This window comes from Halichondria panicea, chromosome 6 (assembly GCF_963675165.1).
Source record: "Halichondria panicea chromosome 6, odHalPani1.1, whole genome shotgun sequence".
Classification (NCBI taxonomy): Eukaryota; Metazoa; Porifera; class Demospongiae; order Suberitida; family Halichondriidae; genus Halichondria; species Halichondria panicea.
The window spans coordinates 4,684,916-4,701,517 of record NC_087382.1 but is presented as its reverse complement, the minus strand read 5'-3'; the positions used below and the strand labels follow the sequence as shown (position 1 = coordinate 4,701,517).

General features: G+C 40.2%; 2 protein-coding genes and 1 long non-coding RNA gene across 3 annotated transcripts; 2 read left to right on the top strand and 1 right to left on the bottom strand.

Annotated features, from left to right (window-relative positions):
- Nucleotides 1-1,481: 1,481 nt before the first annotated feature.
- Nucleotides 1,482-6,895, bottom strand: LOC135337926 (uncharacterized). Its single transcript, XM_064533947.1, has 2 exons — nucleotides 6,780-6,895; nucleotides 1,482-6,678 (listed from the first exon to the last, which is right to left on the bottom strand). Exon 2 carries the CDS (start codon nucleotides 6,662-6,664, stop codon nucleotides 1,739-1,741), a length of 4,926 nt encoding a protein of 1,641 aa, XP_064390017.1. The 5' UTR covers nucleotides 6,665-6,678; nucleotides 6,780-6,895; the 3' UTR covers nucleotides 1,482-1,738.
- Nucleotides 6,896-8,232: 1,337 nt separating this feature from the next.
- LOC135337932 (uncharacterized) lies at nucleotides 8,233-9,812 on the top strand. Its single transcript, XR_010395377.1, has 3 exons — nucleotides 8,233-8,365; nucleotides 8,523-9,168; nucleotides 9,249-9,812. It is a non-coding gene; the product is annotated as an uncharacterized LOC135337932 (long non-coding RNA).
- Nucleotides 9,813-13,138: 3,326 nt separating this feature from the next.
- LOC135337558 (uncharacterized) lies at nucleotides 13,139-16,521 on the top strand. The gene has a single exon (XM_064533488.1). It carries the CDS (start codon nucleotides 13,157-13,159, stop codon nucleotides 16,394-16,396), a length of 3,240 nt encoding a protein of 1,079 aa, XP_064389558.1. The 5' UTR covers nucleotides 13,139-13,156; the 3' UTR covers nucleotides 16,397-16,521.
- Nucleotides 16,522-16,602: the final 81 nt, after the last annotated feature.

Below are 16,602 nucleotides of genomic sequence, written 5' to 3'. Positions count from 1 at the left end.
ACACATGACAATCGTGCATGTACTGTTTAAGCATTCTAATTCCTGCACGGTTTATAATGAGCTCAGTGCTGTGAAATGTGTTTATGGTGATCGTTCTTGGGCAAAAAACAACTATTATCTATACTGTAATAAAGGTGGCAACATTTTTAAATATGTGGCTATAGATCATGGGCAGTGGCTGCGTGTGGGTTCATAATTAATTCAGTGGGAGATTCTTACTAAATGTGCATGGCTTTGTTGTAGACAGTAGGGGCTGGCCAAGCATTCATGTGTGGGATACGTAAATTAATTCTGATTTCATGCTGCATGGGCTTAGTATAAATGTAGCTACACTTTGCAGACTGTGAGGACTGACCAAGCATTCATTTGTTCTGCGTGCATGTCACAACCAAGCATTCGTAGACCAAGCATTCATGTGTGGGATGCACAAATTAATTTTAATTTCATGCTGGGAGATTTTGAAGCTTTGTAAATGTGGCTACAAGTCATTGTAGACAGTAGGGACTGACCAAACATTCATATGTGGGGTGTGTGCACTGCTCACGACCAAGCATTCATACGTGGGACAATGTAGACGTATTGTTCTTCTTGAGTACACAAATTGGTAAAAGTGATATATCAAAGTGTTACCACAATAAGGTGAAGGATATAATTATAGTCATCGATTCGATAAAGTAATGGCTAGTGCTGACTACCTGTTCTTGGTATCTTGAACATGGAAGATGCCAAATGCTTTATAGGCCGTCGTGTGTTGCATACTTTTTGTCGCATATAGCATACTTTTTAGTGTTTTTTTGTGCTCAGCACACTCTATTTTTTACAGTATAGATTCGCCCTCGGTTTTGATGTAGTGGACAATAATTTGTGTAGCCTCCTATGGGGTAGCTAACCTATTTTAACCCTTTACTAGCCATTGACTCGATATAATAATTATTATTGAGTCGTATAAACGCGTGCCCTACCATCAGAAGTGTCACAGAGAGTTGCTAAAATCAATGCATGTTATAAAGCGTAATTTTTCCCTTGTGTTTTGGTGTGGGGATTTGGTTTGGCACTTTTAAGGTTTCACCCCCGAGCCGTCATTTGGTGAGTAGCTGAATATATAATGTATACAGTTTTAGTGTTGTGCCAACCTCATCTCATGATATAGGTATACAGCTCCAAGAGTACTTTAAGGCCGCCGAGAACATCAAGGATCCCCTTCACATTCCGACCATTATGTGGAAAAAGGGAGGGTTTCATTGGGGTATTGGGTGTGGTTGGATTGGGTTATCAATGTGCAAAGAAAGGGCTAAAATTGAGGTCAGTGAGTTGCAGCTTGTTGCAGAAATCTGCACGTGAATCGGGCGAGATAGAGAGACTGAAATTTCATTTGGCAGGTGAATGGTTATAATAGAGATAGACTGAGTTCATATTTCATTGGATTTCTAACTTGTCAACAGCCGTAACACTATTTTAAACACGAGTCGCCATTCCCTGTTGATATAATTTTATAGACATTATACTGCATGATCAGGCATAGGAGAGTGATAATTCAGTGGGGATTTTATTGTTAGTGTACATGGGACTGTTGTATCAAAACAAATCATAACAGTTTTTGTTTCTACAAAAAGCCTATCTCTCTAACATAATTATACAACAGCTACATATATAGTACATGTAACTATTCAGCTAATTAATGACATTGTTTTAAGCTGTACATGCACATGTAAATTGTACCAAGTAAGGCAGTTCACACTTAATTGTGCACAAGGCCGATTTCTGTGTATGTAACAACAGGACGACGGTTGACTTTTGGAGGGGGAGGGGCTTGTCTGTAGTCCTCTGTGGTGAGGGGGGCTAGCTCATCCATGTAGGATAGTCTCAGCTGTTCGGGTCTCGTGGCTAGTCTGATCACGGGAGGAGTGATGTAACGATCAGGGTCAGCTTCTTCCACTGCTCCATCAGTGTAAGGTGGTGGGTCCACAATGTCTAGATCTATTTGCTCAGCTTTAAATTGCTCATCATGATCATTGGCTGCACGCTGATGCATTGCCATGGCATTGTTAGGTGGTTGATTCTTATTGTCTGCAGCACCAATTCTCAAGTTTTTGATGACTCCCTTTATCTTAAGCCATATCTTGGTGCTCTTTAGTATGAAGTGGTAGAAATGGTAGCTGATTATTATCACAAAGAGGATGAAAGCTATGGACATTGAAACATTTGTGAGTGTGTCTTGCTGTTGTGTTTCAACAACATATGAAGTGCCAATAGATAGAATGCCGAGATTAAGCAGAAATAGTGCTTCTAAATATTCATTAAGTCGCTTTTTATACACTCGGTTGTTCAATGCTATCAGTCCGAATGCAATACACCCAGCAGATAGAACAGGGAGAGAAGTGTCTGTAGCCATGGCAGCTACTAGATTATGAGCAATCAGAGCAAAGAGGAGCAGTCCCACCCAGTAGCGATGCTTGGGAGTGAATGGAGCATGGTATGCGTCCATGAAACCATTGTAGTATGTGTTCTTGGTCCATATCATAACCTTCGAACAGCGAGGAAACCATTGTCCAAAGAAGAGCAGCACAGTGAACAATACACCAGCAATGAGGATTATAATAGCAGCAACAAACTGAGGGATGCGAATGGGAGTGAAGTATTGTACATTGCCGTCAAACAACCAAACAGTCTTGGTTGAACCGTCAGGATAATGCAATTCTGTGAATTGTAGTGCTGCAACAATAAACCGTAAAAATTTAGAATAAGAGAGTAGGACGAGTGTGCCTAGGGCAGCAACTGGGTTCCTGTTGGAGAGGAGCTTTGCAAATGAGTCAAAGTACTTGCTCAAAAGTATAATAAAAAGCATTAGAAGAAACAGGTAAGTGGGAAAGACAAGTTGAAGGAGCACTTTTCCTTGAGCGTTCATTCCATCGTAAAAGCAAGTCTCGATTCCCAGGTCAAGATTCACCCATGATATAAAAACTGTTAAAAAGTTGTTTCTAGAATAGAAAATTGCTCTATTAGCAGCTACTATGTTAGCGTAAAAAATGAGGCCATGAATATTTCCAGTTGCTATAGTGATGTTGAGCACGAGAATTACAACAACTAATAATATGCCTGCCAGCGCAAATGGTATTAGTAGAAGAAGGTAAACATCAGAGCATTGTGCACATCTTGACGTAGCCAACACAAGACTTAGTCCTGGTTCACATTCTCCACACAAGACACCACTTCGATTGAAAGCACACTGTTCGTCAGGGTTGCTTAGACTGATGTGAACTGGTTTTTCTACACAATAGTTAAATGCACAGTTACTAACAACATAACCTGTTCCGTTGGTAGTATCTATCCATATGTTGTTATTACTTTCAAGCTTTATGGTCCCATTTTCCTCAGAACAATTTGTTATCTGATATAGTTGTTGCAAGTCTGGATCACAGTCACATTTGCACTCAATATCGGACTGAATTGGTTTTAGCCCGACAGGGCATGTGCAGGGTAGAAAAGAAATATTAATAAGTTGTCTCGAAATTCCCAAATTCATGCATGGACCATCAGCATAGAGTTCCACTTGAGCAGAGCTGTCTTGTGAGAATACATTGTACTCTAATTCTGTGCATTGATTGCCAACTACTTGTTCAGCCTGTCCTTCTTTGAGACGACCAACACCACTATTAGTGATAACAGAACTGATAATTGTGACATTGATTGGATTTCTAATTTGGTCAAAAGCCATAACACTAATTTTGTACGTGTGTCCTTTTTTCGTGAAAACGTTTTCGCGTTGTGTATAGTTACAAAAAGTTACTTGAACAGGTGAAGAGGAGATTGATAACTCAGTGGACAGTTTTACAGTTTTGTATATGTAGTCCAATCCATTGGAAGAATTGTGATATTCAGCATTTTGTTCTGCTGTACACCTGTCCAACAAACCTCCATAGATGTCTGCTCCTGACAGGGTAGCTGTGTTGTTAGTCATGAATGTGTTGAAGTGGTTTATTTTCGACTTGATTTCATTCAAATTGATTGTTTGAATAAAACAGTCCTCAAAAATGGTTTGAGTAGCACCATTTTCTATAACTCCTCCTCTGCAGGCACCACTCTCTGTGTCATCCGCCACAAATATTCCCCCTCCGTACTGAGCCAAGTTGTTGTTAATCGCTAGCTTGACATATAATTGATTTGCACTTTCATAGTTTTTTTTAAACAAGTACAGTCTTGAACTTTGCCGTAGAAACACTCCACCTCCACTAGCGGTTGCTGTGTTTGAGTCAATGTTAACGTGTGATCGAGTTAGTTTAATGGTTGTAGCTACTGCATAAATACCTCCACCATTCTCAGCAATGTTTTCAATAATCTCACTTCGTATATTTGATGGAATCGGTAAAGCAGATTCAAATTCAACTCTACTTGAATGAGCATAAATTCCTCCACCATCCTGGTGTGCTGTGTTGAGATTGATCGTTGTTGGCTCATTTACAAAGAGTGTACTTACTCTCAGAAATATCCCTCCTCCAGAGGTAGCTGTGTTGTTGTTCAGCATACTGTCAGAGATCGACACAATACTGCCAAGGTCACCATGAATCACTCCACCATTCCCGTCAGCAGTGTTGTTTGTCAGTGAGCTATCTGAGATAGACACATTGCCTGAGTAAACACCAATCGCTCCACCATTCCCGGCAGCATTGTTACTTGTCAGTGTGCTATTGAAGATGGATACACCGCCTGAGTAAGTATGAATTGCTCCACCATTCCCATCCGCATAGTTACTTGCCAGTGTGCTGTCAGAGATAGATACACTTCCTGAGTCAATATTAATCGCTCCACCAATATGAGCACTGTTGTTTGTCAGCGTACTATCGGAGATGGACACATTGCCTGATTGAACACCAATCGCTCCACCACTCTTATTAGCAGTGTTGTTTGTCAGGGTACAGTCGTAGATAAACAAAATGCCTGAAAAATTGTCAATCGCTCCACCGTTCTTGCCACAACTATTTTTTATCAGTGTGCTGTTGGAAATAGAAACAATGCCTGAATCAATATCAATCGCTCCACCATGGTTATCAGCTCTATTGTTTGTCAGTGAGCTATCAGAGATGGTCACACTGCCTGAGTAAACACCGATCCCTCCACCACTCAAGTGAGCACTGTTTTTTGTCAGTCTACTGTCTGAGATAGACACAATGCTTGAAGAAGTATCAATTGCTCCACCATTCCTGTCAGCTCTGTTGTTTGTCAGTGTGCTGTCTGAGATAGAAACATTCCCTGACTTAACATGAATCGCTCCACCACTCCAGTGAGCAGTGTTGTTTGTCAGTCTGCTGTCGTAGATAGACAAACTGCTTGAAAAATTGTCAATAGCGCCACCATTCTTGCCACCACTGTTGTTTGTCAGTATGCTGTTGGAAATAGAAACATTGCCTTTTTGAATATCGATCACACCACCATAGCGATTAGCTCTGTTGTTTGTCAGTGTGCTGTCTGAGATAGACACATATCCTGATATAACACGAATCGCTCCACCGTTCAAGCCAGCACTGTTTTTTGTCAGCGTGCTGTTGGAGATAGAAATATTTCCCAAGTCAGCATTAATCACTCCACTATTGGAATTAGCTCTGTTGTTTGTCAGGTTGCTATCGGAAATGGTCACACTCCCTTTAAAAATACCAATCGCTCCACCACTATTATCAGCTGTGTTGTTTTTCAGCATGCTGTCGGAGATAGACACATTGCTTGAGTAAACATCAATTGCTCCACCAAATTTGTCAGCACTGTTATTGGTCAATGTGCTACCGGAAATAGACACACTACTTGATCTAACATAAATTGCTCCACCATTCCAGCCAGCACTGTTATTTGTCAGCTCACAATTGGAGATGGACACATTACTGCCTGAGGCAACATAAATCGCTCCACCATACCGCCGATAAACATTGTTATTTGTGAAGGTGCTCCAAGTGATCACTACTGTTCCAGATACAACTTTTAATGCTCCTCTTTTCTTAGCACTGTTGTAGTTGAACTCTGTGTTGTTGATCAGTACGTTGTTTGATTCAATGTTAACTGCACCTCCATCATTTCTAGTGAACACACTATTTGTTATGTACACATTATCAGCCTCAAGGTGCAGTGCCAGTCCAGTGTTGTTCATAAAGAGAGTGCTCTCAATTGTCGCAGTTTCAGTTTTAGTAATCTTAACTATGTTCCGTTCTGCCTGAATGAGTAAATCAAAGTCCAGGAAGTAGCAGTCATTGATATAGACATCATGGGCACTGTCAACGATCAATACTTGATGTGAGTTTGGTGGTCCAAGATTCGCTCCAATGAAACCAAAACGTTCAATACTCAATCTGGTAATACTAACAAAACGTATTACACCATTGCTATTGAATCTCACTACAGTTGTATTTTCCGTCAGGCCAGTTAGATGCACATGTGAGAAGTTAAGAATCAATAACTGCTCAGTTAACACATGATCTCCAGGTAGAAAGCTCAAGGTGAGATTGTCTCCACCAGATAACAAGTCGGTTCGAACAAGCTGCTCGAGAGTAAAACAAGTTCCATTTCGATAGTCATTACACAAGTCAGTTGAATTCACTGGCACAATGTGATAGTGCTCACTCCTGGTAACAGTAGCTATGGTCAGTAGCACTAACCAGCTGAGAATATTTCTAGACAGCATGTCTAGCCGTATATCTGAGGTGCCGTGTAATGATGATTGTAAAGATCGTACTACTATGACTATATTGCAATGCATATATATACCCTATAATTATATGTATAACTATTGGACTCACTGTTTTTAAAATGGATGCACTCTTTTCTGTTTTATCACTTCGGCTATACGCTAGTTTGAATCGTGGGAAAAAGCATGTTTTTAATCTACCATCTCCTAGTGATTGCCTCATCATGCACATATATATACACATAGTATGACTATATGTACTGTACTGTAGTCTACGAGTTAGACTTAACATCCTCTCATGAAGTTCCCGCAGCTGTTAATCTTTTAATTGGACTATAACATGTAAAAGCATGCACTGAGAAGCCTTAGACAAGTGTTATGACCTTCTGAATGTAGCAGCAAAACTCTAATTGTTTACACCGAAAGCACCTAGTTTGGCTAAAGCTACCTTTAGGAGGCCATCACAATCAAACCAATACAATCAACATCCTAATTAGGTAGGCCTTATCAAAATATGCCACTTTCATTCAGCCTGTCCTAGATTTGAGCTTACTATGTAATAGGCCTTTTTCCAAGAGCTTTAGAGTACATCTTTATTCCATTGCATATATATTGCATACATAGTATAGGGTTTGATATTTCAATGTTTGCCCTGCAGCAGTTGGATTGCTTTGACCTCTGTTTTGTAACACATCACATGATCCGACTCCAGCACCGGGTCCCCTTGTCCCCCTGGTGAGTACATACTGATTGGTATTATGCTAGCAAAATTTTCATTATAGGCACCAGCCTTTTTTGGTGAGAATTATGCTGGATAAATTTAAAAGAAATGGGCAAGTAGGCATATTGGAGTACATCTGTAGGTAATTTCTCTACTAATTAATGTGCATGCTTATAATATATATATTGCAGACAGTGGGGATTGACCAAGCGTTCATTTGTTGGGTGTGTGTCATTCATAGACCAATCATCCATTAGTATCATGCCCGCCCCACACATTAATTCTGATTTCATGCTGGGAGAGTAGTTTGAACTTAGTAAATAATGCTATACATAAGACAAACCTTTCAGACACAAATAGTATAGTAATGGCTTCCTGAGTGGCCACGTTTTAGATGCATGTCCAAGGAGGAGATAACTATTATTAAGTGCATTGAATATGTTACCTCCCCTCACAGTATACAGAGTATGTTCTATCGTATCGGACAGATGCACATAATTTTTATACTAGCTGCATATTTGTATTACTAGGTTTGACAATCTGTTCAGAAAGCCTGAGCCAGTTTGTCCTTGTATATAAGAAGTTCTGTATACATGCATGGTCCTTGTGGACGAAATTGACTCAGGAACTGTTGTCCTTCAACATTCTTGATATGGGAATACACATTTGGTTTAGGAGATCCGTGCCTTATCCAATAGATATATATAGGTTTACCAAGCGTTCATTTGTTGGGTGTGTGTCATTCATAGACCAATCATCCATTAGTATCATGCCCGCCCCACACATTAATTCTGATTTCATGCTGGGAGAGTAGTGCTGGAGTCGGATCATGTGATGTGTTACAAAACAGAGGTCAAAGCAATCCAACTGCTGCAGGGCAAACATTGAAATATCAAACCCTATACTATATGTATGCAATATATATGCAATGGAATAAAGATGTACTCTAAAGCTCTTGGAAAAAGGACTATTACATGGTAGGCTCAAATCTAGGATTAGATTTAGCTATACATAAGACAAACCTTTCAGACACAAATAGTATAGTAATGGCTTCCTGAGTGGCCACGTTTTAGATGCATGTCCAAGGAGGAGATGACTGTTTAAGTGCATTGAATATGTTACTTCCCCTCACAGTATACAGAGTATGTTCTATCGTATCGGACAGAACTCGAGCAATACAGACTCTGGAACCAGTGGCTCACACTACAACCAGTATATTATTGTTCTCTCCTACTCCTCCTGCAATTTGTTTCAACCCATGGCTCTGCAGAGCATCTTCATTATTTCAAAACACAACCTAGACCCCATGTCCATCACAAGTAAAATCAAACTATGCTACAGCAGTGCTTTTAGGATAGACAACTCGAAAAAGTGTCTAACTGGACATGTATAATTATAGTTATGTATTAAAATATGCTGTATATATGGACGGACGTATATATAGCCATGCACTGGTTATAGAGTCCGTATTGCTCCAGCTTATACCCGATAATTATTGTAGGACACACAATCACTATAGGGATAGCATATAAATCACAATGCACTTAATTAGTCATGCATCTAAAAGGTTGTTTTGTGTCTGTCAGTGAGTGTCTGTAAGTGAGTGGTTTGTCTAAGTAAAGGCAGTGCAATTAACCAAAAGCTCCCAGCCAATTAATGTATACCCACACATGAATGCTTGGTCTATGAATGTTTTATTGTGATACACACCTAACAAATGAATGCTTGGTCAGTCACTACTGTCTACAATGCAGCCACCAGCTTTAAAATTAATTTCAAGGTAAGTGGCTAATAAAATATACTAGATACACATCATGCACACATCATATTTATACAAGCTGCATATTTATACTTCTATAGGTTTGACAATCTGTTCAACGTACTGGAAAGCAGCCAATTTGTCCTTGTTATAAGAAGTTCTGTATATACATACATGCATGGTCTTTGTGGACGGAATCGACTCAGTAACTTTGCTAACGAGAAAAGGATGTTGTCTTTCGACATTCTTGACATGGGAATACACATTTGGTTTAGGAGATCCGCGCCTTATCCAATAGATAGGTTGATATTAACGTATTATTCTCATAATTACTATGCAAACGGGACTAACACCTTGTTCCAATTTGCAGGTCAGCCAAGTAGAGAACCATCATATCGTTACCAGACATCGCGGAGGGACCAACTGATGCATGTTGATTATTGTGGATTGCTGACAGTACATGAATCAATAACGTTGATGCTATTATATCCACCAATGTGACATAATAGAAGGACCTGCAGGAAAAAAGCAATAATTAACTTGAGCACTAAGCCTGCATGAGAAAACAGTATGTAGATACACAATAATGCGGTGTGTTGTATCAGCTCTTTGCTACTGAACTACAGAGGTTTTCAAAACACTGCATACACCAATGCATACAGAGCTAGGGCCTCACATTGACATTACACAATTTAATAAATAAATTGTCACAAACATTATAATAGCCAATGCATGACTGTTGACACTGTAGTCTAGAATCATTACAATTATATTCCATGTCAAGGATCGCAACAATTCTATGAGAAAGTACCTGTAACGCCTACAGACGTTAATGTTACCAGGGGCGTTTCTAGAGATTGAAGCAGGAGGGTGCTCAAGAATACAGAAAAATGGGGCCGCGCGCATAGCGCGCGCGCGATTTTACACCCCCTCATTTATTGCGGCGCATCTTTCATACATCCAGCTCCTCCCCCATGCAGCCTTGCAGCAAAAAAGTACAGCACACTGCCCAAGAAAAGAGCAGCTCCTACTATTCTCCTCTAGAGCTTCTCTCTTCCATTCTATAGTTCTGTTACTATGTTACTAGATAAAGCATCTAGCTACAGTCATTTTTATGTTATTACATGTGTATCTTCTTGTAAATGACAATACAATGTATAATGTTGTAGTTTGTAGCCCAGAGCAATCTATAGTACCGGTACTATAGCTCATAGTTCCCTGCTAAATACACTCAAATGGGATCTCATAGCATGATAATTATGAGTCAGTCATCTTGTAGGATCTCCATGCACTATTCTCCTGGGATACATCCTAGCAAACTGGTCAATCACTGCAATGGGGATTTCCAGTCATTCTGGTGTTAGTCATTGCTTCTCAGTATCTCTCAGTGGAGCAAGAGGTGACTGGGAGAGTGCAGAGGATCTTGATCAGCTATTTAGCATTACATAACCATTGGAATGGCAATACTGATTGCGCATGCTCAATTGGGCGTGGTCGATCATGACTTGTCGTTGTCAACGAGATAGAGCTGCACGTATCTCTGGAGCTGCACAGTTAGCTAGCTAGCTACTGAGTGATATTTCATGGTTGTCTGGGAGGACATGGGGGTGCTCAAGCCCCCAAAGCCCCCCATTGTACACGCCACTGGTTACTGCCCGCCCATTATTTATCCTGCATATAATTCTTACCAAAAAATGTGCCTATAATAATTATGCTGCCTGTACTCTAGTCCGTTATACTCTAGTATGTACTCAGCAGCAGGGGGACCTGCATGATGGTACTGGGGTCTAGGTGCTATAGTCCGATCATGTGATGTGATACTGAATCGAATGGAGATGCCTTGATGCTTGATCCAGTCAAAGCAGTCCAACTGACTGCAGAGAAAAATCATAATTATTATACCCTATACCTATGATTATATGCACTCTAAAAGCTTTTGTAAAGACCTATTACATCGTATATGCTCAAATCTAGGACAGGCTGGATGAAAGTGACGTAGTCTATTTTGATAAGGTACTTATAGTTAATACATTACTTATAGTTAATACATAAAACTCCCGGTTTGGCTAGCTTTAGGAGGTCATAACACAATCAATATCTATCTACTCACACCAAGTAAGGATTCAGTGCATGGTTTTACATGTTAGCATCCAACAATAATTTCGAAAGCTGCGGGAACTTTTATGAGAAGGATGTTAAGTCTACTGCATATAGGTCAGATATTCGTGCTATGTGTATATATGCAATCCTTAGTATACAACAGTTTCAAAAGAAGATGAACTAGCAAACATGCATTGTACAGAAAAAAGTGCGTCCATTTTAAACAGTGAGTTAAAGATTACAATCATATGCAGTAAAACTATAGGGTGTATGCTATGCAATGCACGCAACTATATATGTATATTAGATGTATTAGTTTTTTGCTGAATTCCATGGGTTTTCTTCCCACAACTAGTGCAAAAGATAGTAGCCAGGAGATTGGGCGGGAAGGTAGAGAATAATTCCAACAGCAAATTTCATCCCACACAGTTGCATCACTACCAATCCATAGCACTGGATTGCTTTGATCTGCCCACTCATTGGGTAACAAAGATCTATGTAGCCATTCTGGGAGCAGTATGATCATTACAATCATCATTATACATGCATGCACCTCAGATATGCTGTCTAGAAGTATTCTCAGCTGGTTAGTGCTCCTACTGACCCTAGCTACTGTTACCAGGAGTGAGCACTATCACATTGTGCCAGTGGATTCAACTGACTTGTGTAATGACTATCGAAATGGAACTTGTTTTACTCTCGAGCAGCTTGTTCAAACAGACCTGTTACCTGGTGGAGACAATCTCACCTTGAGCTTTCTACCTGGAGATCATGTGTTAACTGAGCAGTTATTGATTCTTAACTTCTCACATGTATATCTCACTGGCCTGACGGAAAATACAACTGTAGTCAGATTCCATAGCAATGGTGCAATACGTTTGGTTAGTATTACCAAATTAAGCATTGAACGTTTTGGTTTCATTGGAGCGAATTTTGGACCACAAAAGTCACATCAAGGATTAACCATTGACAGTGCCCATGATGTCTATATCAACGACTGCTACTTTATGGACTTTAAACTACTCAGTCAGCCAGAGAAGATAATAAATATTGCTAAAACTCAAACTGCAACAATGGAGAGAAATCTCTTTACGAACAACACTCGTCAGGTACTGCACATTGAGGCTGAGGATGTGTACATAACAAATAATGTGTTCACTAGAAATGGTGGAGGTGCAGTTGACATTGAATCAAACAACTCACTGATCAACAACACAGAGTTCAACTACAACAGTGCTAGGAACGAAGGAGCATTAAAAGTGGTATCTGGTACTGTAGTGATCACTTGGTGTAGCTTCACAAATAACAATGCTTATCGGTGGTATGGTGGAGCAATTTATGTTGGCTCAGGCAGTAGTGTGAACATTTCCAATTGTGAGCTGACAAACAACAGTGCTGGCTGGAATGGTGGAGCAATTTTTGTTAACTCAAGTAGTGTGTCCATCTCCGACAGCACACTGACAAATAACAGTGCCGACGGAAGTGGTGGAGCGATTAGTGTTTACGCAGGAAGTGTGTCTATCTTCAATAGCACCTTGACAAACAACACAGCTGATAAATATGGTGGAGCGATTGCAATTGATGACTCGGGCAACGTTTCTATCTCCTACAGCACACTGACAAATAACTGTGTTAACTGGAATGGTGGAGCTATTGATAATTATTCAGGCAGTGTGACCATCTCCGACAGCACACTGAAAAATAACGAAGCGAACAGAGTTGGTGGAGCGATTAATAATTACTCAGGTAGTTTGCTTATCAATGACAGCACACTGACAAACAACAGTGCTGACTGGAGTGGTGGAGCTATTAATAATTACTTGGGCAGTTTGTCTATCTTCGGCAGCACCCTGACAAACAACACTGCTATAAGTGTTGGTGGTGAGCGATTGGTGTTAAGTCAGGTAATATGTCCATCTACGACAGCACACTGACAAACAATAGAGCTGATGAGAGTGGTGGAGCAATTGGTGTGCAATCAGGCAACGTGACCGTCTCCAGTAGCAACCTGACAAACAACAGAGCTGGCAGTTGGGGTGGAGGGATTAATATTGACTCAGGCAGTGTCTTTATTTCCGACAGCAAATTGACAAACAACTGTGCTGACGGTAATGGTGGAGCGATTGATACCTACTCAGGCAGTGTGTCTATCTTCAATAGCACACTGACAAACAACAATGCTGACGGGAGTGGTGGAGCGATTGGTGTTTACTCAAGCAGTGTGTCTATCTCAGATAGCACAATGACAAACAATCGTGCTGTCGCAAATGGTGGATCGATCCATTGTGACCTTGGTAGCACCGTGTCCATCTCTGACTGTACGCTCAAAAACAACAGAGCTACCTCTGGAGGAGGAATATTTCTGAGAGTGAGTACACTCCTAGTAAATGAGCCAATAAAGATCAATCTCAATACAGCACAACAGGATGGTGGAGGAATTTATGCTCATTCAAGTAGAGTTGAATTTGAATCTGCTTTACCGATTCCATCAAATATACGAAGTGAGATTGTTGAAAACATTGCTGAGAATGGTGGAGGTATTTATGCAGTAGTTACATACATTAAACTAACTCGATCACACGTTAACATTGACTCAAACACAGCATCCGCGAAAGGAGGTGGATTGTTTCTGCGCCAAAGTTCAAGACTGTACATTTTTAAAAAAGAGTATGAATATGTTGCAGAAAAGAATCAGTCTCAGATTACATATGTATCATTACTAATTAACAACAACTCGGCTCAGTACGGAGGGGGAATATTTGTGGCGGATGACACAGAGAGTAGTGCCTGCAGAGGAAGGGTCACAGAAACTGGTGTTATTCAAACCATTTTTGAGGACTGTTTTATTCAAACAATCAGCTTGATGGAACCTGGACCAATAATAAACCACTTCAACACATTCATGACTAACAACACGGCTACCCAGTCAGGATCAGACATCTACGGTGGTGTGTTGGACAGGTGTACAGCAAGTCAAAATGCTGAATATCACAATTCTTCAGATGGATTGGACTACATAAACAAAACTGTAAAATCCTCCACTAAGTTATCAATCTCCTCTTCGCCTGTTGAAGTAATTGTTTGTAGCTATTCACAAAGTGACTATATTTCTATAAGAAAAGGACACACATATAAAATTAGTGTTAAGGCTGTTGACCAAGTGGAAAATCCAATGAATGCCACAATTATCAGTTCTGTTATCACTACGAGTGGAGTTGGTCGTCTCAAAGAAGGACAGGCTGAACAAACAGTTGTCAATCAGTGCACAGAGTTAGAGTACAATGTATTCTCAAAAGACAACTCTGCTCAGGTGGAACTGTATGCCAAAGGCCCATGCATCAATTTGGGAATTTCAAGACAACTTATTAATATTTCTTTTCTACCCTGCACATGCCCTATTGGGCTCAAGCCAATTCAGTCGGATATTGAATGCAAGTGCGAATGTGATCAAATATTGCAACAAGATTATCAGATAAAAAATTGTTCTGAGGAAAATGAGACCATAAAACTAGAAAGTAACATATGGATAGAAGTCGCGAATACCACCAACGGAACAGGGTATGTTGTTAGCAACTGTATATTTGACTATTGTGTACAAAAACCAGTCAACATCAGTCTAAGCAACCCTGACAAACAGTGTGCCTACAATCGAAGTGGTGTCTTGTGTGGAGAATGTAAACCAGGACTCAGTCTTGTGTTGGCCACGTCAAAATGTAGAGAATGCTCTAATCTTTACCTTCTTCTACTAATACCATTTGCGCTGGCTGGCATATTGCTAGTTGCTTTAATTCTCACGCTAAATATCACTATAGCAACGGGAAATATTCATGGCCTTATTTTCTATACTAATATACTAGCAGCTAATAGAGTGACTTTCTTTCCTAGTTTAAATAACTTTTTAACGGTTTTCATATCATGGTTGAATCTTGACTTGGGAATCGAGATATGTTTTTATGATGGAATGAACTCTCAAGCAAAAGTGCTCCTTCAACTTGTCTTTCCCGCTTACTTGTTTCTTCTTGTGTTTCTTATTATTGTTTTGAGCAAGTACTTTAACTTATTTGCAAAACTCCTCTCCAACAGGAACCCAGTTGCTGCCCTAGGCACACTCGTCCTACTTTCTTATTCCAAACTCTTACGGTTTATCATTGCTGCACTGCAACACAGGGTTTTGGATTATCCTGATAATACAAGTGATATAGTTTGGCTGTACGATGGTAATGTGCAATACTTCACTCCTGATCACATCCCTCGGTTTGTTGCTGCTGCTATAATCCTCATTGCTGGTGGATTGTTCACTGTAGTGCTCTTCTTTGGACAATGGTTTCCTCGCTGTTCCAAAGTTATGAAATGGACCAAAAATACAAAGTACATTGGCTTCATGGACACATACCATGCTCCATTCACTCCAAAACATCGCTACTGGGTGGGGCTGCTCCTCTTTGCTCTGATTGCTCACAATCTAGTAACTGCTATGGCTCCAGACACTTACCTCCCTATTCTATCATCTGGAGTTCTATCAGTGGGACTGATTGGATTGAAACTCTTGAATAATCGTTTGTATAAAAATACATTCTGTGGTTCCTTCGAAACTCTATATCTGCTCAATATTGCTACTCTATCATTTGGCACCTTCTATGTCAAAGATACCAAGAAAGATCAGTCAGCACTAGCCAATACTTCGATTGCAATATCATTCACCCTATTTGTCACAACACTTTGTTATCACTTTTACCAATTCGTACTCAAGAAGAGTAATACATGGCTAAAGATAGAGGACACTATAAGGAACTTAGGAGCTGGTGCTGCAGACATGAGACTCCGACGAGCTAACAACGCCCGACAAATGTATCAGCTGGTAGCCGATGAAAACAATGACGATGAATTACTTGAAGCAGTAGACGACTATGAACAAAGAGACCCTCCTTACACTGATGGAGCCATGGAAAAAGCTGACCCTGATCGTTACATCACTCCTCCCATCATCAGACCAGCCACGAGGCCAGATCAGCTGAGACTATCCTACATGGATGAACTAGCCCCCCTCACCACAGAGGACTACAGAAGATCAGCCCCTCCCCCTCCAAATCCTAACCGTCGTCCCGTTACACATACGGATATCGGCCCCATAAAAAAAATTATGCAGTGAAGTGTGAATTGTTCTTTTTAGCTGAGGTATACCGTTATACATGTACAAATTAGTTTGTAGGCATTGTGTATAGTTTCATGACTGTTGTTTGAAACTGGTTGTTTTGTTTTGTTATTACTAGTTTAAAAGAGAGATATAGGATGTTTGTAGAGACAAACATGGTACGTTGTACTTGTGATACATTTCTACATCCATAGATTGTATTA